Below are 20,581 nucleotides of genomic sequence, written 5' to 3' on the forward strand. Positions count from 1 at the left end.
CATCCCTGCAATGCGGCGTGAGCAGCCCTTCCCTCACGTTCTCGCAGTCCCGCCCATCAGTCCAGCATATCGCAAAACACATTTCCATCAACCAACGCGACCACCAACCCCGATAATTCATCACAACGGCGGCACTCGTGGATAACGGATGTCGGCCACCGTTCGTCGGTCTTCATATGTCCCTCGACAGTTTACGGGAAACCTTACGCCAGGAGAAGACAAATGAAGCCGCGTAAGTCAAAGTCCACGACTATCCATCGCGTTTGCAATTTGGCCGATGGAATCGACTAAATGCATCGATGCGACAAGGAAAAATCGCTCGTTTTAGTTTATTTGCGTGTTGTGGTGGTGCTAATTCAATGTCCCCAGATTCACATCCGCGACGTTGGAGCGCCATCTCCGGGCACTCTGGAAGGTCACGGGCTGCTGCAATGCCGCTCTGAACGGCCACCAGCCCGTAGCAGACGACTTCGTCTATGGCGAACCTGACGAAGAGGAACGTCGTTTTCTCGACCAAAACGACATCTCACAGTAAGATTCCTCCTGTCCCTAGTACCATGCACCTACTCGTCGCCAATGTTCACGTTGTCGTCGTTCCACTCTGCTAACACGGTCGCGTCTCTAGAGGTCGACGCTTCAACGATGCAACGCTGCCCTTCCCAGTGGCCGTTACTGACCATCAGCCACCACTCCCTGCTACCCTACCCTTCCAGAATCCAACCAAGACCTTCACCAAGCCGTCGCCATCCCCCGTCGTCGGCACCCCAAGCCTCGAAGAGCAACTTCGTGCCGCCTCAGCTTCGCCGTCCGTTGCGACGCAAACCTTACCTTCAGTCGAATCGTCATTACAAAGCGACGTTATCCACGTTGTCCCCCGCGTAAAGGCTGCCTCACATGCTGCATCGCCCACTACAGAAGATGAGGTAGCAAACAATGCCCAACCCGACGCGACCCTTGCTGTCCAGGCTCCAGGCAATCAAGAACATTCCCCTCGCGACAAAACTACGGTCGACCCAAGTGCTGTTGCATCCCCGACGGCCGACGACACGAATGCTGCTACCCTCCTTGACGGATCTTCGTCGAGTGCCACCACGGACGCCAAACCGAAGCCACCACAAGTCGTTCATCTACCACCAAAAGAAGTTCAAGAGGCCAGACTGCAGGAGACGGAGCGAAAATTGGACAAAGCTGCCGAGAAGGAGCGAAGAGAAGAGGAACAGCTTACCATCCCACCCACGAATGCGCCCGTCGACGTTTCTTCCCCGTCATCGACCGTCGGGCCCTACTCCCAAGCAACACCGCACGCGCAACACCATTCGCCTGATACCAGTCCTGATTCGGAGACTTACAGGGAGCGCAACAACGTCCCGTTGCCAAACGACGATGTCCTCGACCCCGCCGCGCAGCAAGTCAAGGATGACCACGAGCGTGCTCTGCACAAACGAATGAAAGAAGCAAGAGAGAACGCCCGAGCAAGAGAAGATGACTCCCCTACACCAGACATCGAGCAACAGATCGAAGACGAACAGGCGATACGGTTGGCGCGCGATGGGAAGAGTCGTCTGAGCGAGTCCCAGCCCTCCGGGGACGTACATTCGTTGACGGAGGGTGTGGACGGCGGTTACCGTGCGGCAAAAACAGAAGAAGAAGACTCGATCGGAACAAAGACTGTTCATGATGTTGCCATTGACTCTTTACCAACTCCAACGACCGTTGCCGCGGAGCCTTCGACTGTGGACCGCGACAATGCCGACCAAGCCATCGACCACCAACAGGCCTCTCCTACCGCCGACCATCCCACACCTCCCGCTGACATCGATATTGAAATGCGCGACGTACCATCCCTGGATGCACAAACAACGACCTCGCCCCAACATCCAACATCCCGTCCCGGGCGTATGACTACCCGCGTCGCCTCTGGAGCAATACGACAGAAATCTGTCTCTGAAATTATAGCTGAGAAGGCAGGACCGAAAGCCATACCAACCCCCCGCTCAAGTAATCATTCGGCATCTACAAGTCCTCCAAGACCAAGAACAGTTCGCAATAAGTCACAAGAAGTCTCGACCGTCGTATTCGCCAAGAAGACACCGACACGGGCATCGAAAGCCCTGCAATCGTACAACGAAGATTATGCGTCGCTCCAAGGTGCTTCGGAAGATTCGAGCCGAGATTATCTAGAGGGTCTTTTCAAGTACCAGGCTCACCACCCGCCTAGGTCTGTACCTCTGCAGGAACTTGTAGCATCTGCAAGGAAGACGGTGTCGACGGCTGGGACGCTTGCGATGATTCGTGAACATCAAGACTACAAGATTTTGAAGAGAGTGTACCAGTTGCAGAATGCCAACCGATGGTCCTTGAGGCAACTTCAGAAAGCCGTCGAACCTGAGCGTCCATTTACCCACCAGGATCAAGTGCTTCTCGACATGAAGTGGATGCACACAGACTTCAAGGAAGAGAGGAAATGGAAGAAAGCACTTGCCGCTACTTTTGCGGAATGGTGTGCCGAGTACGTGGCCAGTACACCTGAAGAACGATCAACGCTACGGGTCAATGCATGCATTCCAAAGTCGGCTAGGCGTGCGAGCAACGACGAGGAGATGAATGATGCTCCTACGCCAGAGCTTGTCCACTCGAGTACGCACGAGACGGAGAGTGAGTCATACGGTGATGAGGACGATGTACTTACTCCCGTCAACGCCAGCCCCCCTACAGGTCTATTCTTACTAGGCTTCAACGACGTGGTCATGAAGATCGACCGCACACCTGCCAGTGATACTATGTTCCGGGAACTGCCTCTTTACGACCCGATGTTCGAGGGCTCCAGCGACACCAACCCGTTCTCTCTCTCAGAGCCACCCATCCTTCCCGTTTCCAAGTTCGTCACTGGAAAGCTGGTCTCGCAAATACGAGGGCCACCCAAGAAGCGTAGCAGGTATGACTATGACTCTGAAGACGAGCCGTCTTCGCCGCCTAGTCGATCTGGTACGTCAGCCGAACATTCAATGCCATCCACACCAGGTCGACGCCTATTCTGTCGCAACGACTTACCGCCGGAAATGACCAATGTCGCCTTATTCAACGCGGAGAACAAGCATGTTCGCGACCGGCTTCAGGCTGCCCATCAATTCAGACCACCTACAGAGTTCAACATGCCCACTATTGCCTTCTTCGAAAACCGCACGCCCTCTCAGTGGCTGTGGGAAGAAGACCAAAAGCTACGGGCGTTGGTGAAAGAGTATACATTCAACTGGTCCCTGGTCTCTCAGCAGCTTTCGTTACCTTCGATGTTCGTGTCCGGATCCGGTCGACGAACGCCATGGGAATGCTTTGAACGCTGGGTGCAGCTTGAAGGTCTTCCGGCGGAGATGTCCAAGACACAGTACTTCCGCACCTACCAAAGCCGACTGGAGCAAGCCAACAAGACCGTTTTCGCTCAGTTCCAGGCTCAACAGCAGCAGCAACAGCAACAAGGCCAGACCCCAGGTCAACCGCGCAGAAGACCCACGACTACGCCAATACGAGTAGAAAGAAGGCGAGAAAACAGACATCTCGCTATCATCGATGGCATGCGTAAGCTGGCCAGAAAGCGCGAGTCTGCTGCCCACAAGCAAGCGGAGTCTCAGAAAGCCGCTGCGCTTCGAAAAGCACATGAGCCTGCGCCACCCAAACAGACAACCCTAACGCCACAAGAGTTTAGTCGTATGAAGTGGGAACGCGAAGAGAAAATGAAGCAAAGGCACATTGCGCAGGAGATGATGGCTAGGGTAAGAATCATGTCCCTACACGATGAGTACACCACTGACGGAAAACAGCAACAAATGATGGCGCGGCAGCAGGCCCAAATACAGGTGCAACCAGGAATGGCGAATGGTGTGAACCAGATGCAACGTAACGGGACACCCGGGGGCACAAACAATGTTCCTCCGCAAATGGCTAATGCGTCTCTGCAACAGGGGCAGAATGGCCCGGCAATGGCGGCCCGCGCACACCAATCTCAACAGGGAATGCAAGCTAATTTTGCTAACGGCAACATGTCTGGCATGTCGATGGGCACACCGGGCGTTCCCCAAGCACAAATGCAAGGCAACATGCAGAACACCCAGCGTATGGGACCGCCGGACCAGATGCGCATGGCCATGCAAAGAGGCCAATTTAACGCTACGCAACAACACCAGTTCCAACTCCAACAGCAACAGATCAACATGGCTAGCAATCTTACCCAAGGGATGGGAATGAACGGTATTCCTAATGCGAACATGATGACACCCGTTTCCAATCAGAACGGTGGAATGAACGGGAACATGAACAACTCCATGAATGGGATGGCAAACACCGCTGGATCCCCACGAATGAGCCAGGGCAATGGTAACATGCAAACACCGTCCCGCCCCCTATCGAGTGGGCACATGCCTCAGCTCCTAGCTTTCCAGAACCAGATCAAGGGACAACATCCGGAATGGACACCAGAACAAGTTTCGAAACAGGCCTCGGACCACCTCAACCGTTACCTGGCTAAACAACGTACGCAGGCATCATTGAGTCAGCAGGCAATGAGCGCAGCAGCTGGATCGCCTGGCATATCTCCTTCTCCACAAATGGCGAATAATCAGTATTTCCAGCAGAACGGTAGCATGGCCAACGCTCCTCAAACAAACGCGGTACAGAATTATCAGGCCCAATTGGTCCAACAACAACGGCTGATGGCAAGACAGCAGGCTGGCAGTCCTGGATTGAACGCCCGACCACCTAGTCGGAGTGCCACGCCTCAGAATCCACAGATGCAACAAAGTCCCGGTATGCAGCAAGCACAGATTAACCGGTCTTAAGGAAACTGATTGGCAAAGAGAGCGCCTCTGCGAGGCCCCGTCACCCTTGGCTTGTATATAATTTTAATGTTCCTGCTTAGCGTTGTTCTTCTAGCGTGGGAAAGTCTGGTTTTTTTTTTTGCGATGTGTGGGCGTACCCATGAGAAGCATGGTGTTTGTGGCGTTGAATGGCGCTCACGCAGTCGCTCAAGGCAGTGGTTTGTATTAGGGGAAAACTCTTTGTGTCGCTTTTGCCAGCGACACCCATCATGTCTTGGTGATGGGCCTCCGAAGCAATATGTAGCTGTCTGAATATCATGCAACTCGAGCATAACATCGAGATACAAACATCTTTCAATCGCGTCCCTTGCCGTGTACTGAGGCGACTTGTGGACTGTGTGGCTAAGCCGCAGGACCTGCCATTGGTATATATTCCAGTAGGTTTCTAAGGTCTGCAAAAACGGTTGGAGACTGAATTGTCGAAGATCGGTGCTCGGCAGTCGACGTGGAATGTAGCGATGGAGAAGCTGATGTGGGCCCGGACCACATGTTGACTAAGCTGCGCGAGGCAGCTGAAGGCGGTGGGTGAAGGCACAAAGAACGTCGAGCGCGGAAGTCAACCTCACCTCCGCAATCTTCCCCAGCGGCCACCACACGCCATCGCAATCTTGCCACAGCTCCTCCGACTCGAACCAACCGAGCGCTGATTCTTTCGTTGGTTTTTGGGTTTCCCCACTGCTACAGCCGTCGCGCACCTTCTTCACTTGCGATCGCAATAGGCGTATTCATACATACGGACAAGAGTAGATAGGCATAGAGAGGAGAAAGACCCGGCAAAATGAACGCGCCAGACAGGTATGCTTCATCTTTTGCAGTTCATCCTCTTCAACACAGTATCTCTGTACGCGCAGTCCACAGTCGACGATGTCAGTTCAACACCACGGTGACGACGAACCTACACGGCGCGTTCGCTGCTTCCACCACGAGCGCGTGAAAACAACGAAATGACGCACATTCATATGGGCGCACGACACTACCGCGTGACCACGAGAGCGCGCTGCGCCGCATATATGCACCCCCGATGGCAAGAGCGTGCGACACAACGAAAGTCACGACTCTACCACGCCCACGCCCCAACGAACGAGACCCTCGATACCCCCAACCAATGAGCGACAACCCAAACACATCCTTCTCCTCGAAGATCGGCCAACTGATAGAGGAAAATCCAAACTGTGCACTGCGCGACAGCTCAAAAGACAACCGGCATGTAACGCACAAAGCTGACCACGACTACGAGAACAGATTCGAGCTCTTCCTGCTAGACGAAGGCCAGCAGAAAGTCGAAGAGAAAGCCGAGACACGTACGTAGCGCCCCACACCATCCCTTCCACCCACACTCCCTCGCCGCCTTCCATCCACCAACTAACAACCCTCGCACAGGTGTCCCCAACACCGCCGTCTTCACCTTCAACAAAGAAGACCACACGCTCGGCAACCTCCTCGCGCAGCGGCTCCTCAAGAACCCCGCCGTCATGTTCGCCGCCTACAAAGTGCCCCACCCGCTCTTCGCTACGTTTGAACTGCGCGTCCAAACCGACGGGTCTATCACACCCAAGGAAGCGGTCATGGCGACTTGCCGGCTGGTCATCCAGGATCTGTCGAAGCTGAATGAGAGCTTTCAGACGGAGTGGCTGGGTAAGAGGATTGTTAGCGAGGGTGAGGCGGAGAGGCAGCAGAGGGAGCAGAATAACTTCTAGGTTTGCGCGCTTTGCCGAAGTGGCTACTGGGAAGCTCTTGGGAAATGGAGTTGTGGGTTGCATATGTTAGGCGTTTTTGACTGGTTGGTTTGTTGGTTGTTATGACGATTCAACAAAAGAGTTTTGATACCGTGACTCACATACCCTATAGAGCTGCGAACAGTTTGGACAAAGAAAAAACAAAGTGGCTCGTCTTCTTCTATCTTCACAGTTGCTGTAGACCATTGACTGTGAGAAAGCTGTTTGGTACTGGTATAGTCTTTCGTCTATCTACGTTTTACACACGCAAATGCTAGTCTACTCGTCATCCAGATCCGACCAACGTCCCGGTAGTGGCTTAGTGGCGAGCTCAGCATCATCTTTCGGCGCGACATGATTCTCGTCGCTAGCCGGCGTACTGCCCGAAGCCTCAGGCACATCCTTGGACGCACCTTCATCCTCGCTCATGACAGCGCTGTTAGCCCCACTAACCTTCTCCTTCTGCTCCTCCTCCTCCTCGGCCTCCTCCCAGCTCTCTGCAACCTCAACAGGTACCTCCTTCTGTTTCTTCTTCTTGCTACTCAAGCTGAGCACCGCAAACCCGCCCTTGTTCCCGAAGGAAGTTGTCTTTGGGAGCTGGCGGTTTGGAACACCCTTCGAGGCTGCCACTTCGCTCCAGCCTGAACCGGGACCTACATCAGACTCTTTGCGCAGGATGTTGAGTGAGGAGTCGAGACGCGCAAGCTGCATGCTTTTGCCGATGTTTTGCGTGGTGAGAGCTTTGGTTAGCGGTGCTTGGATCGATTCGAGCATGGTCTGCATTTCGCGTTCTGGGATGCTGAGCCGAGCTGCTAGAGGTGGCTTCAATGCTACGGCTTCGCTGGGAAGGAAGGTGACCTCTAGCTCGCATCGGAACGATGTCGTTGCGAGTACGCTCTTGATGATGGGGTTGAGCTCTTCGATAGTGAGCGCAAAGCGAGGATTCAGGATAAGGAACGCGTTATAGGGGTCGCCATTGGTGTTGCTGGGCTTGGGGCGCAATGTGGCAGTGGAAGACACTGCTGGTGTGGGCGCAGGCGCAAGACGTTGTTGAACTTGACGAGTTCTGGCGCAGTCCGCAAGTGTCCGCATTGGGGCCATGACGAACTTAGGGGTCTTGAAGATGGCCACATGTCGATGTGGTTCTGGATCCATGCTCTCGGAGTCCATGCCAAAATCTTCAGCCAGGTGGTGGATGAAGGCGCGCTGACTACGGGGCATTGGCTTGAATCGAAGACGCTTCTCATCTGGGTCGGCCGCGAAAAGTCTAAGCTGCTTCTCCTGAGTCGCTGCCCAGGTAGAGTTTTGCTGGTACATGTTCAGTGTGGCGTCTGAGTATGGAATGTGGTCATTCTGGTGCTCCGGATCAACGTTGAGTGCAAGTGCTAGAACACGATTACGCTCTAACCTCGCGCACTCTTCGTCACACTTGAGCACCTTTTTCTGGTTGCCATCTCCATTGCGCGAAGCATTGCATTTGGCCTCTTGCTTAATCCTCTGGCACTCGCAAGTAACGAAGATCTTGTGGGGACACGGTTTCTCTTCTTTGCAGGGTTGAGGGAAGTGGCAGGGTGCCAAACACGGATGACCACAGGTGCTAAGCTCTTTGCCACATGCCTGGGTACATGGCTCTTCGCACTCTCCGGGTCGATGACATTGCTTCTGACACTTGTGTGTGCCACACTTGAGCGTACGCCCGCAGACTTGGCCACAGCGTACCTCGGTCAGCCAGCATGGCTGGTTTTTGAGAACACTCTTGCCACATAGACATGGCTTGGCGGTAAGGAAAGCGCACTTCGGACATGGCTGGTCATCCAGATGGCAACTATGGTCCAGTTGGGGATGACCGCAGTCCTTAGGTCGCTCGCACTTGAAGCGACACGGTGGAGGTTTTGTACCGCATGGTAATGGTGGTTGTAGCACAGTCCGTCCACAGTGACAGCTAAGTTCATCGAAAATGGCATCGCGACATGTGCCACACGGACCCTTATGACAAAGTTCCTGGCAGCGATGTTCGGGGTTGCCGCACTTCAATTGTCGACCACAGCTCCGCGTGCATATGTGCTCGGCCTCAAAGTTCTCGTGAGCCTGACGAGGAGCCGAGTTCAAAGGCCTTCCTTTACGGCGGTTCGACTGACGTTCCGCAGCTTTCTTCTCTCCAGCGCAGCAGTGCTCGCCGCACTCGTGGCGCCCGCAGTTCAACGAGACTTTGCAGATGCGCCTGCATTGGGGAGGCTCGTCCATGCCTTGGTGGCAGATGGTCCTGGATGATGTGCGTCCACACCTACATGATATATCAACCGTCTTCAAGCAAGGCCGACATTCGCCTTGGTGACAGAGCTGCTCGCACTGGTGACCACATGCGAGTGTTTGACCACAAGGTTTGTCGCAATTGGGGATCGGATCTTCGCAGGTCGTGCGTGGGTTGCCGGGCATGTCTCTCAAAGCGGTCTTGCCACAAGGACAGCGGTTGACTCGGTCTGGAGATCGCGGACAATGAGGCGCTTGCGTATCCTGTGAATGGCATGCCATCTCACAAGTGTGCTTCCCGCAATCGAATGAGCGTCCGCACTGATTAGGGCACTGGAAGGATCCTATCCAGGTCTCTACTGTGGCAGCACCGTCTGCGGCGACATGAGACTGGCTGCTCTGCTTCTCTTCTGCCCGGTCATGACATAGAATGTCTTTTTGTATATGTCCGCAATAGCAACGTGCCGGCACTCGTACCTCGCAGGCACCGCAAGGACCGTCGTGACAAGGCCGATCGCATCTGTGCTCACCACAAGACATCAAACCTCCACAGACATCGCCGCAACTCCAGCCGTTCTCATAGTCGGTATCAATACAACGGCGAGTGATGGACCTCTTCCCACAGAAGCAGTGTTGCGTGGGACCCATCAAGCCACACGGAGGACAGGGGCCGGCATGACACGTCGAGCCGCAAGGGTGTGGACAGGGCTTGGGGAGAAGTCGGGGTCGTGAGCAAGTCTGGCCACACGAGAATGGTGGTAGACCGGGTGTTGAGCGCGGATCCAGCTCCTTCTCGCACCAACAGTGGAAGTTCTTGGGTAGAGTGTCCTTTGGTAGGTTGCAGCCGGGGCAGCGCCACTGCCTCGGAGGAGGCGTCTCCCCATCTTGAGTCTGCTGTCGCGCTGCAGCCGAACCCTCATTTGTTGACCACTTCTTGATGCAGCCCAGGTGGAACACGGTCCAGCATGTTCTGCACGACCATACCCCCCGTGAACGCCTTGTGACGTCTTCAGTGCAAATGGCACATTCGTAATGACCATTATCGATATCCTCGTGTGTCCTGGTGGCGATGTCAGGCGCGGTGGATTTGGGTGCTTGCGGCTGCTTCTGGCGCGGCGGTCGTGATTTGCGAGGGGCGATGGGTTGGCCTGGCTGGAAAGCTGGCGCATCTGCTTGTAGTCCTGGCGGAGCTTCTGAGATGGCAGAAGCCGCATCGTCCTCTACAGTCAACTGTCCACCGAATTGACGGCCGCCAGCAGCCATACGCTGTGGAAACCGCTCTGCGCCGCCTCTTGCTCGGCCACCCCGCGCACCGCCACGTCCGCCTCTTCCACCTCGATGCGCTGCTTGTTGCACGGATGAGGGCACAAATTCGAGGGCAGCTGCATTTGGTTGCGACGGTCGTCCACTGTCGGCCTGACCTCCTCGCCCTCGTCCTCTACCACCGCGCCCGCCGCCCCTCTGTGGCTGCTGTGCTGCTTGCGCCTGTGTTTGCTCTGTTTGCTCTGACTGTGCAGCCGTGTTCGCGTTTGTATTTCGGCCTCGTGGTCGCCGCCGTCCTCGTGCGCCTCTCGAGGCATCGGATGGGCCTGCGGCAGGTGGTTGAGGTGCAAGTGCAGGAGCCGACATGTTGTCGATTGGATTGCGGCAGTTTCGGGCGCTGGCCAAACGAAGGTGTGTAAGCGTTGAACCGCCGAGGGTGGAAAGAAAGATTATTGCTGCAGGCTCTAGTAAATGTGTGGCCTGCTGAACTGGTAAAGAGAGGGCGGTCGCTTTGTTGCTGTGGTGGGAGGCTTTGCAGTGGCGAGCCTTATACTGGGGAAGGTGCGTGAAAGGACACTAAGAGAGGCAGTTGCAGATTATGCAGGCGCGGTGATGAGTCAAGGTCGACTCATGCGACGGAGCAGCCGGGCGCCGACACGTCGGGCTTTGAGGGAGCGCGTGAATTGATTGCTGATGTGGGAGCTGTCGCTCGCATCGGAAATTCCATGGGCGCGTCATACCCAGGGTCCGGCCAATCGAGGCTACGGCTAGTTCCGGGCGCCCATGGTCGCCGCGTTGGAGCTTCACAGCGCGAACAACACCATCGCCCGCCGACCACCCACGCACCCGCCCTCGCCCCCATCATGGTCAAGTCACTCGTCGGCGCCCTCGCTCTGGCAGCGCTACCCTCGGCCCTCGCCTTCCGCAACACGTCGCCCTTCTTCCTCTTCTCCACGGCCGAGTACGCCTCCGTCACCGCACGCCGCGCATCCTGACGTCCAAGCTAACAGCTGCAGCCTCCTGATCCCCAACAACGACGCCGCCATCGCTGAGTCATCCGAAGTCACCGTCGACATCCTCAAGGCCCTCGAGCACTGCCCGACCAAGTCGTACATCATCATCGAGCAGGATGGCGTTTCCGCCGCCGACTACGCAGACGGACGCGCCATGCCACAACTGAGCCAGTACATGTCTGGCCAGCACTCCGAAGTCAAGTCGACTGTGACGATTCCCGACGTTGTTGGCACTGTCGATGCGGGAGCCCTCGCCGACCATCTGGTGTCCAAGTGTGGGCAGGATGGTGGATTCTTCGGTCGAACAACCAACCCAGTGCGCCCAGGCTCGCAGGCGTTCCGCATCGAGCAACTTCAACGCGATGGTAGGCAGTACATACTCAGGATACTCTACCCGGGCTGACCAGTACAGACACCAAGTTCGACAACCTGATTGTCAACTCGGCCAAGTCCCAGGACTACACCTTCATCTACATCACCACCCCTCCCACCGAGGCGCAAGCCAAGGAGTCGCTCGAGCACCACACCTACGAGATGGAGACCTCCTTCCCAGAATCCGTGCAGATGGAGCTGAAGCGCGATCTCTCTTCGCATGCCAAGCGGGCAAACTCGACGGAGGGCGGCCTGTTCGAGAAGTACCAGTACTTCACACCCGGCATCTTCATGGGATTCGCTGCTATTATCCCGCTGTTCCTCATCCTTCTGGTCGGTATCCGAGCCCTCACCAGCCTCGAGGTTTCATACTTCGCCTTCAGCAAGGAGATGGGCCCCAACGCGCAGAAGAAGCAGTAGAGGCATTTCAGTGGATGGAGAACTTGTTAGCGCACAATGTATATCCTGTAAGTTAGTAGGCATGATGGACCGGCGTTTGGAATTTGAATCTGTAGCGAAATACCAACATTGTGTTACCCAGGATTTGCCTCTACCTGACATCCTGTTCTACTGATAACAGGAGCCCTGCATATATCGCAACCAGGCAGGCGCATAAGTCAACGTTGGCGGGCCGTTCGGGCTTGCTAGACTGATGATGTTAGTTGATCGGTTCCCCAACGTTTTACCGAGAACTCGACACGCCGGAGTACCACCTACGTGCACAGTCCGCGCTAGGTCAGGCCTCCACAGGTACACGAACAAGGGCTTCCCGTCCGATGTGTGGCAAGCATCCTGGCGTAAAGTGTATATGTACAGCTTTCTGTGTTTGAAATTCAAGTCCACTCTTCGACATCTCACCATTGACGAGTGCACAAGTCATTCAAAGACAGGCCCAGTGTCTATCGAGAGCTTTGAGCAAGACCCTGAAAAGCAATACCCGCACACATCCCACCATGGCCTCTTCAAAGCCGATGGACATCATCATCTTAGGTGGTGGCATAGCTGGCCTAACAACTGCCCTCTCCCTCACCAAGTTTGCGCCTGTTTCATCACCACCAAACATCACCATATTCGAGATTCGACCTGAGCCCGCGACAATCGGCGGTGCCGTAAACCTCACACCCAACGCTCTGCGTCTCCTATCACATCTAGGAGCTCTTGATGAGATCCGCGCCAAAGGATATGGCGCCGAGTGTCTCGCAGTCGAAGTCTTCGACCTCTATACCAACGTCAAGATAGCAGAGAGCTCATTCAAAGGACCAGACGGAAAGGGATTGGGCGACCCTCCATTTACTGCCTTGAGAATCACAAGAGGAGAAGCACTCAAGGGAGTACTCGCCGCCATCGAGAAGCAGCCCAACATCAAGCTCATCTGTGGCAAGAAAACAACCAAGATCAGCGAAAGCGACACCAGCGTCACCATCGACTTTGACGATGGCGGAAGCGCAACCGCAGACATACTAATCGGATGCGACGGCATCCACAGCGTCACCCGTCTCAAGCACGTCGAGCCCGAGCGCAAAGCAATGTACAGCGGAATCTGCAACGCCTTTGGCTTTGCCCCCCGACGAAAGATGTCCGAAGACAGCAAAGACTACGAGCCCACGCACTTTGACGTCAGCGGCATGAACTTTGGCCGTCGCGGCATGATGTTGACGTCTTTCCACGACCAAGCCCGCGAAAGCATCTACGTAGGCGCACTGATGCAAGTCCCCGAGATCGCCGACCGAAACGGCTGGAAGGCAGCAGGCGCCGATGCACAAAAGACGCGGGACGAAATGCTGGAGCGGTATTCTGGTGCTGCGAACCCGCAAATTGCGCATTGGATTGAAGACGCAGAGGGTCTGTATCTCTGGCCTGTGTTTACGCTCTCCAAGGGAGGCAAATGGGCTACCGACCGCGTTATGCTGATTGGAGACTCTGCTCATGCTATGCCTCCGCAAGGTGAGTCAACGGGTATTGTCTTTGAAGATGGTGTCTTGTTCTCGCGCTGCTTGGCCAAGTGGATGGAGAGTAAACGCGATGAGGGTGTACCGGTCAAAGAAGCGTTTGATGCGTACGAGACTCTGAGACGTGCTCGTATCGACACTGCGTTCGATGAGAGTCAGAGTGTGGTCAAGACGGTGCAGGATACGCCTTGGTAAGATCTCCCATGTACGGACTGCGTGTGAGACATACACTGACTTCGTACATCGTCATTTTAGGTTGGGTCACAAGATTAAGATGAATGTTGTACCGTGGTATCTTTGGTGGACGAGGAGCTATCGCGAGAAGCATTTTGTCGAGGATGTTACGACGTGTGATATTGGGTACTGATAGGCTGATGCCCTGCTTACACGAAGTGGCACAGTGCTCCACTTCAGGAATCCGGGTCCAAGTTTTTTACTCAAATCTCACATGGCCCGCTCATCTTCTTTACCTTGTCTGCTTTTCGATATCTGATCTTGCATCTTCATATCGGCCGACTCTACTTTCATCGCTCCCAATATCGCTTACAACGCTCATCCCTTCCTCAAACGCCACCAAAATGTCTTAGTATTGTTCTTCAAGCGCGCTCGTCCGTTCATTTAAAGTCCATTCGATCGAGACCGCGCCATCTCCGAGGGGCCAGACGAGAAATGCAAACTATATAGAGAGCTCTATAGGCTTCTAGTGATGCTCCAGTACAACATTCCACAGCCCTTCAAACTCTGTCTCTTGAACAAACCTCCAAAGCCGTTCTTTGCAAAATGCGACCCTTCTTCGACGCTACAGAATTTCCCTCTTTCCGCTTCTCAAACGAATCAAGTTCGTACCGGATGTTACGTCTGAACTGCACGCTCAGCAACCTCAGTCCTGTTGCGAGTCCCGTTTCAACAACAACTCCGACCATCGGTTCTATACCCCACATCCAGCGAAACGATTCAGCGGTCACTACACCAGTTCTGGAAACTACAAAACCGATTGACGACAAGGTCATGAAGGCCGAAGTGAGCGCTGTCTAGTCAGAGACTGCGTGAGATAGACAAGACGTGATGGCTTGATGTTGAAAAAGGAAAACGAGGTTGCGGCGATACTTTCGACGAAGGAAGGTAGACAGATGTAATATTAGGAAAAGCCACCTGTCCAACATTCGCACAATTATGCCCTGCTGCCACTATAATGTTAATAAATAGGTAAAAGCACGAATGAGAGAGAATCATCCCTCTCTTCGCAGCCCACTACAACCCATTTCACCACCCCATCCCACACCCAAGACAACAACACCCACCACAACCCACCCGCCATTTCCCCATGCAGCAACTTCCCCAACTCTCATCGATCACTGCAACACAACCACCTTGATCCATGCTCACACTGCACCGCGCAAAAAGGCGAGAAAAAGCGAAAAGCGCGACACTCGCTCTACTGCACGGGATGCGCACGCGCAGCGCACGGTCATTGGCTGCGAACTGGGTTCCTTGTGTGGAAAGAGTGGATTGTCACACCGGTATACTTACCTCCCGTTGTTTGGCGAGTCGTGTGGTGAATGGGTTGGCGGGTTGTTCCCTGTAGGGTGCTGTATTGAAGGAGTGGAAATGGGTTAATTAGGGGATGTAGTGTGGTGTGTGTGGGTTGGGTTGGTGGAATGCGGATGACGGGTGAGATCTTGTGAGGGAAGCGGCACGGGATCAAGCCCGAGGGGTAGGGGTGCGTGGGTCGGTGGGAGGAGGGTTGTGCATTGCCGTGTCTGCTGCGATGGGGCGAGTTCGGGAAACTTTAGTGGAAGTTAGGAAGGATAGGAAGGTTTCATAGCTGCTTTCTTAAGTAGAAGTATTTGGTGGTTGTGTTGTAGAAAGGCGTTCTGCGGCTCCGCATCAAGCGTTGGTGCATAGTTGTACCAAACTCTCAACAAAACCGGTGCGTCTCTCCACATCTCTCTAAACACTTGCATTCAAGCCGGTATCATTAATCAACATACACAACCGACTCTTTCAAACCCAACGCCCAGCATAAGAAGTCGTATTGCTCACATCGCCGTCCACAACAATCTTCCCTTCCTGCTTCCAAAGTTCACCCCTCAACACCCGCCCGTGCCACACGGCTGCATGAACGGCCCCCGATTCCTAGCAACAACCCACTACTTTACCAACGCCGCGCCGTCGCCCCCCTCCCCCCCAAAAAGGGTCCTTAGCGCTCCATGTGATCGCATTTTGCTGCATAATCGCAAGGCTAAGTATACGTTTGCAGCCGTTCCAGTAATCCACGGTTTGCTATGTCAGACTGCCGCATGCGGTAAATGGCCCCACTTTGAGCAGGTTGGTTGGTTGGGGTCGGGAGGAGACGCGTGATTTTGGTGTTTTGGGCTTATAGATGCTGTAAGGGTTATGCAGGTGGTAGGCCTTTGGCTTCGAGGTTGTCCGCGACGACGCTGACTCGTTGGGTGCGACTGTCGTTGTCAATCGAGGATGCAAATGGGGAGGCTTGGCGGTTAAAAGTACCTCGGCAGCAGGTGGAAATCGTGCAGCAACGCGTCACATTTTGACGGACGAACGAAGAACAACTGATTTGTCTGTTGTCGAGTGTTTCGTTCACGTCTCCGAAGTTGAGAAATAACGGTACGCAGGCCTGTGCAGGATACTAAACACAATCCCCCGTCATTCGTTGTGTTCTCGTTGGTATGTTTCTCCTTCGAAAAGCTTCGTCACTACGTACCTACAATCTGTGGTGGATGCTCACACAGTTCAGTAGCATCCAGAGAAACGACCCAGCAGAATTTCAGCTACCAAACGCCAGAAGCAACATCACCAACCATGGCGCCGAAAAATCTTCGCAACACATACACGCCGCCTTCGAGCCCACACCTCAAGCCCATCATCATCTGTGGCATCGTAATGGCCCTTGCCGCTGCTCCTACCCCCGCCATATTTCATCATGGTAACCTCAACTCACCGCTTTCGGAAAACGTTGCTACAGCCGGACGATGGATTCAGACTGGGTTGTTCTACTTCCTCTATGGCGCACATGCAGTCGAGACACTCATGTTCATGAAGAGATTGAAAGAGCATGGTGTTGGTTTCTTTAGCGCAGCGTGGTTGAAGTGGGTAGCGACGTGTTTTGTCGGAGGAAAATTCTGCTTTGAGCACTTTGATCGTTTGGTGGGAAAGAAGGCTTAGACGGAGGTGGAGAGCAGATATCAGAAAGTAGGAGAAGACATAGATGAGGATGGAGAAGGCACGTTGAAATCGAACGGAATTGTATTCAGTAGAAGAGGATTCAGAAACTGAAAGTATACAGGCGTGCAACCCACTCCTTTTCTTTGACAGGTAAACTCTCGATACAGTTTTGCTCAATTTCAGCAACAAAGGACGCTTACGTCTGCGTTGTGTTCTTTCCGTTCAACACATCCAAGAAAGCTGTGTAAGCAGGCTTCTTCTGGAAGTTGTCCGTCCAGAGCAATGCAGATCCCTCACCGTTGAAGGTGCCAGGAACCCAGGAATACTTGTCCGCAACACCCTAATCACGACAAGTCAGCACACATACTCAAGCCATGGTAGATGAAGAGTGAAACAGCTGAAACTTACCCAGATGGTCATGCCGACACAGCGTTGCACGTTAATACAACTCTGAGCAATCCTCGCCCAAGCCGCCGCCGCATCCGTCAACTTCTGCGAGTTACTCGGCGTGCGAGATCGTACGTCCAACTCGGTGTATGCAACATCAACACCAAGATCAGCGTAATCCTGAAGTACCTTGGTCAACACGGCTGTGCTGGGCGTGATGTCGCTCTGGGTGCCTGTAGGCTCGGAGACCACATGGCCCTGCAGACCCACGCCATCGATCTTGACGCCCCAGGATTGCACGAGCTTGACGATGCGGAGGGCGCCTTGGTGCTTGGCCGAGCCGTATTCGAGATTGTAGTCGTTGTAGTAGAGTTTGGTGGTTGGGTCGGCGGCAGCGGCCATGCGGAAGGCGATGGGGAGGTATTGTTCGCCGATTACGCGGAGGAAGACGTTGTCTCTGTTTGTGCCGTCTTCGTTAAGGGCTGTTGGTAGTACGTCAGCTGGGTTTGTGTCTTTTGCTCTCACGCAGTGTTTGTACCTTCGTTGACGACGTCCCAGTGGGTGCATTTTCCCTTGTATCTTCCCATGACTTGCTTGATGTGGTTCTCCATTACGCCCATCAAAGTGGCGTTGTTGTTGATTTGGTTCACCCAGCCTGGCAACTGACTGTACCAGACTAATGTATGGCAGCGCATCTATTGTACCCGTCAGCTCTAATTACTGCCAGTGTTTACCTGCAATGCTATGATGGATATCCTACCTGCTTATTGTTCTGGGTCGCAAAGTTCGCAACAGCATCTGCCTGTCCCCAGTTGAACTGGCCCCGATTGGGCTCTGTGGCGTCCCACTTCATAGCATTCTCCGGCGTAATGGAACCGAATTCCGCACTGCGGATGATGTTCTGCTCGGTGTTGTCATTGCGGATGGTTAAAGAAGTGCCGATGTAGGAACGGCCTCGCGCTTTCATGGCCGCATCAAGCGCTGTAGCTGTCTGCTGGCGAGGGTCGAGAGGCGTGCATATGGCGATGCTGGCCAAAGCCAGAACGGTGCTGAGGGTAGAGAAATGCATCTTGGGTATTGGCCGTGACTTTCATGGTGAAGACTTGGGTGGCTCTATATATCTCATCTGTGACCCGGATGTTATACGATACCAACCGGGTTTTCTATCTGATGATCTCAAAGTACGATGCAAATACCCGTCTTGACATGTGTCTCTTAGAGTACTACACCCGTACAGCTAGCTTCCATAGTGTTGGTCATACTGGGCAGATCTGGCTCAAGAATGTACCCGGTGTAGAGCGCATGTGCACCATGTAAGACATATCGGAGAAATTAAAGATCGTTTATGTCAAGCAGGGCCGATGGGCTTGGTATCTGCTAAGTGTGCGGGGGAAGGGATTCCTCGAGCATGGCCCTTTAGCCTCTTTACCCGCTCGGCACATGTTCGGTACTCCTCACGGTAAAGTCGTGGACATGCGAGATGTACCTGAACATCATCGTGAATATACCCGGGGTTTACTATACTTGTTACCTAACTGCCAATTCAACCAGAAAGTCCACGTTGTACGCCACACCGCCGTCGACGACATATCTGCCGGATTTGTTGATCTGGATGTCGAACCGACGAATAATCTTTCAAGTTAGCAAAAAACATAGCGAGATCTATTTCAGGAAAAACTTACCTCCGGCAACAGCTTGTACATCTCCAACTTTGCGACATCTTTACCCAGACACATCCTCGGTCCAACCCCGAACGTGAACTGAGCTGCTTCCAGCTCGAAGTTTCTCTTCTCACCTTGCATCCATCTCTCAGGCTTGAAATCTTCAGCATCCTTCCCGTAGAAGCCCTTGTCTCGCTGCACGACGTACGCTTGGCAAGTGACATCCATTCCGCCAGGCACATAGTGTCCATCAACGACTTTGCCACCCTTTGGTGTCACCCTAGGGAACAGATTGGGGGCCGGTGGGAAAAGGCGAAGTCCCTCCTTGATGCATGCAATGAAGAACGGTAGATGCTGGAGGGTTTCATCATAACGGATTGGAGTTGATAGAAGGCCTGCTGAATCTGCTGCATCGAGCTCTGCGCGAACACGTGCGAGAGTAGACGGGTCTGACAATATGAGTCGGAGAATGCAACCCATTGCTGTGCCAGTTGTGTCTGCTCCAGCTTGGTAAAGAAGCGTGACATGGGCACGCTTTTGCGTCGGGGTCAGTGGTGAGCCATCTGAAAAACGGGCGTCGAGACAGCTGGATGCAATAAGTACGAAGACAATGCCTAAAGGAACATTGAATATGCTTACTGTTGTAGGAAGTCTGGCCTTCCATCATATGGCTTCTCTTTGTTTTGCTGCTCTCGCACGGTGACCTGGCGGTCTGCCTCGCCCATCAACCAGCCCATCCCGTAGTCATTAGAGGTAGTCGGTAACAGCCAGACCCCTAGAATAGGCAGTCGCAGGATTCGCTCCCGCAAGAATCGAAACCTTCCCGAGAAGCCGAAGAATGTCAAACCTTTGCGCCAATTGGTCAACAAGTATTTCTCATCGCGCTGGTTCTCAACACTGCCGAAGGGCTGCGTGAACGAGATTATGCTGAGGATATCGGCTGCAAATTCGGCGACCTTATCAGAAAGACAGATGGTGCGCTCGGCCTCAGCATGTTCTCTCAGCTTCTCAACGAGCAGGGAAACGTGGCTATCGAAGCGAGGCTCCCATGCGTTCTTCAGCGGGCCGATGGACCATGGTGCGTTCGATAGAGCCTTGCGCAAGACACGGTGCTTTTCACCATCTATCGTGGAAACCAGATGCGGAGGTCCCAAGGCTCCACTGTCGTACATGCCAGCCCTAGTGTTGCACTGTGGGTCCCGATAGATGTCTTTGAGGGCGGACGGCTTGGGAAAGAGCAACATCGTGGGGGATATGCGTATTGGGCGGTCCGCTGCGTCAATGTCAGAAGCTGCAGTCGCACAGGAAAATGAGAGGGTCGCCTACTTCCGTACTTCTCTACCAGATACATAAAGAACTGAGGCTCTCTGTGCAACACAGAGATTATGGCACCCACGACGGAGAACGAAGTCGCATACCACGGTCCCGGGAACTTTGAAAGAGGATGCAGCTTCTGCATGTAGAATATGCGACCCAAAATTGCTGTAAAGAGAATCACAAACGTAGCAAGACCGGCGTTCACAGCCTTTGCGGCGAGGGCTGCTGTATCAAAGATCGCCATTGTGCGCACGGCTTGCCAGTAGACCTCGTAGTGAATAGGACCTCAGGATTAAGATTGAGATATGGAGATAGAACAAGGCACCAACAGTATTTATGTTGCCCAGGTGCTTAACAAAGCGCTTCCACGCCCAGCGTAGATTGGCTCCATATCGGCTGCCTTTCGTGAGGGGTACCCAGCGGAGCTCACACCATGCTCGCATGCGATATACAAGCGCATGGGACGCATGCGTCTGGTATGTGTTCATGGCTGCAGTTGCGATGGTGGGGAAGCCTGTCGTGCTGGCGCCGTGGTGGATGCCTACGCTCGGCGCGTGTGAACGTATACAGCGCATTCGCCGAACGAGGATAATCACCCAC

At 54.0% G+C, this 20,581-nt stretch overlaps 8 protein-coding genes across 8 annotated transcripts; 4 read left to right on the forward strand and 4 right to left on the reverse strand.

The window, feature by feature from the left end:
- Positions 1-176: 176 nt before the first annotated feature.
- On the forward strand, positions 177-4,829 carry J4E86_007812 (uncharacterized protein; the record flags this gene model as incomplete). The annotated part of the gene is made up of 4 exons (XM_051448327.1): positions 177-232; positions 370-531; positions 626-3,767; positions 3,816-4,829. The coding sequence occupies 4 exons, from the start codon at positions 177-179 to the stop codon at positions 4,827-4,829; spliced, it is 4,374 nt and encodes a 1,457-aa protein (XP_051300594.1).
- Positions 4,830-5,973: 1,144 nt separating this feature from the next.
- Positions 5,974-6,565, forward strand: J4E86_007813 (uncharacterized protein; the record flags this gene model as incomplete). The annotated part of the gene is made up of 2 exons (XM_051448328.1): positions 5,974-6,169; positions 6,249-6,565. 2 exons carry the CDS (start codon positions 5,974-5,976, stop codon positions 6,563-6,565), a joined length of 513 nt encoding a protein of 170 aa, XP_051300595.1.
- Positions 6,566-6,862: 297 nt separating this feature from the next.
- Positions 6,863-7,900, reverse strand: J4E86_007814 (uncharacterized protein; the record flags this gene model as incomplete). The annotated part of the gene is made up of 1 exon (XM_051448329.1): positions 6,863-7,900. One exon carries the CDS (start codon positions 7,898-7,900, stop codon positions 6,863-6,865), a length of 1,038 nt encoding a protein of 345 aa, XP_051300596.1.
- Positions 7,901-9,749: 1,849 nt separating this feature from the next.
- Positions 9,750-10,462, reverse strand: J4E86_007815 (uncharacterized protein; the record flags this gene model as incomplete). Its single annotated transcript, XM_051448330.1, is given in 2 exon segments — positions 9,750-9,803; positions 9,818-10,462. 2 exon segments carry the CDS (start codon positions 10,460-10,462, stop codon positions 9,750-9,752), a joined length of 699 nt encoding a protein of 232 aa, XP_051300597.1.
- Positions 10,463-10,959: 497 nt separating this feature from the next.
- On the forward strand, positions 10,960-11,901 carry J4E86_007816 (uncharacterized protein; the record flags this gene model as incomplete). The annotated part of the gene is made up of 3 exons (XM_051448331.1): positions 10,960-11,057; positions 11,113-11,474; positions 11,522-11,901. The coding sequence occupies 3 exons, from the start codon at positions 10,960-10,962 to the stop codon at positions 11,899-11,901; spliced, it is 840 nt and encodes a 279-aa protein (XP_051300598.1).
- A 533-nt stretch (positions 11,902-12,434) lies between these two features.
- J4E86_007817 (uncharacterized protein) lies at positions 12,435-13,797 on the forward strand (the record flags this gene model as incomplete). Its single annotated transcript, XM_051448332.1, has 2 exons — positions 12,435-13,621; positions 13,686-13,797. 2 exons carry the CDS (start codon positions 12,435-12,437, stop codon positions 13,795-13,797), a joined length of 1,299 nt encoding a protein of 432 aa, XP_051300599.1.
- Positions 13,798-16,812: 3,015 nt separating this feature from the next.
- Positions 16,813-18,072, reverse strand: XYL1_3 (NAD(P)H-dependent D-xylose reductase (XR); the record flags this gene model as incomplete). Its single annotated transcript, XM_051448333.1, has 4 exons — positions 16,813-16,956; positions 17,025-17,485; positions 17,542-17,698; positions 17,764-18,072. The coding sequence occupies 4 exons, from the start codon at positions 18,070-18,072 to the stop codon at positions 16,813-16,815; spliced, it is 1,071 nt and encodes a 356-aa protein (XP_051300600.1).
- A 458-nt stretch (positions 18,073-18,530) lies between these two features.
- Positions 18,531-19,908, reverse strand: J4E86_007819 (uncharacterized protein; the record flags this gene model as incomplete). The annotated part of the gene is made up of 3 exons (XM_051448334.1): positions 18,531-18,635; positions 18,686-19,250; positions 19,304-19,908. 3 exons carry the CDS (start codon positions 19,906-19,908, stop codon positions 18,531-18,533), a joined length of 1,275 nt encoding a protein of 424 aa, XP_051300601.1.
- Between the last annotated feature and the right edge of the window lie 673 nt (positions 19,909-20,581).

The sequence above is a fragment of the Alternaria arbusti genome, assembly GCF_024043155.1.
Source record: "Alternaria arbusti strain BMP 1465 chromosome Unknown scaffold_11, whole genome shotgun sequence".
Lineage (NCBI taxonomy): Eukaryota > Fungi > Ascomycota > Dothideomycetes > Pleosporales > Pleosporaceae > Alternaria > Alternaria arbusti.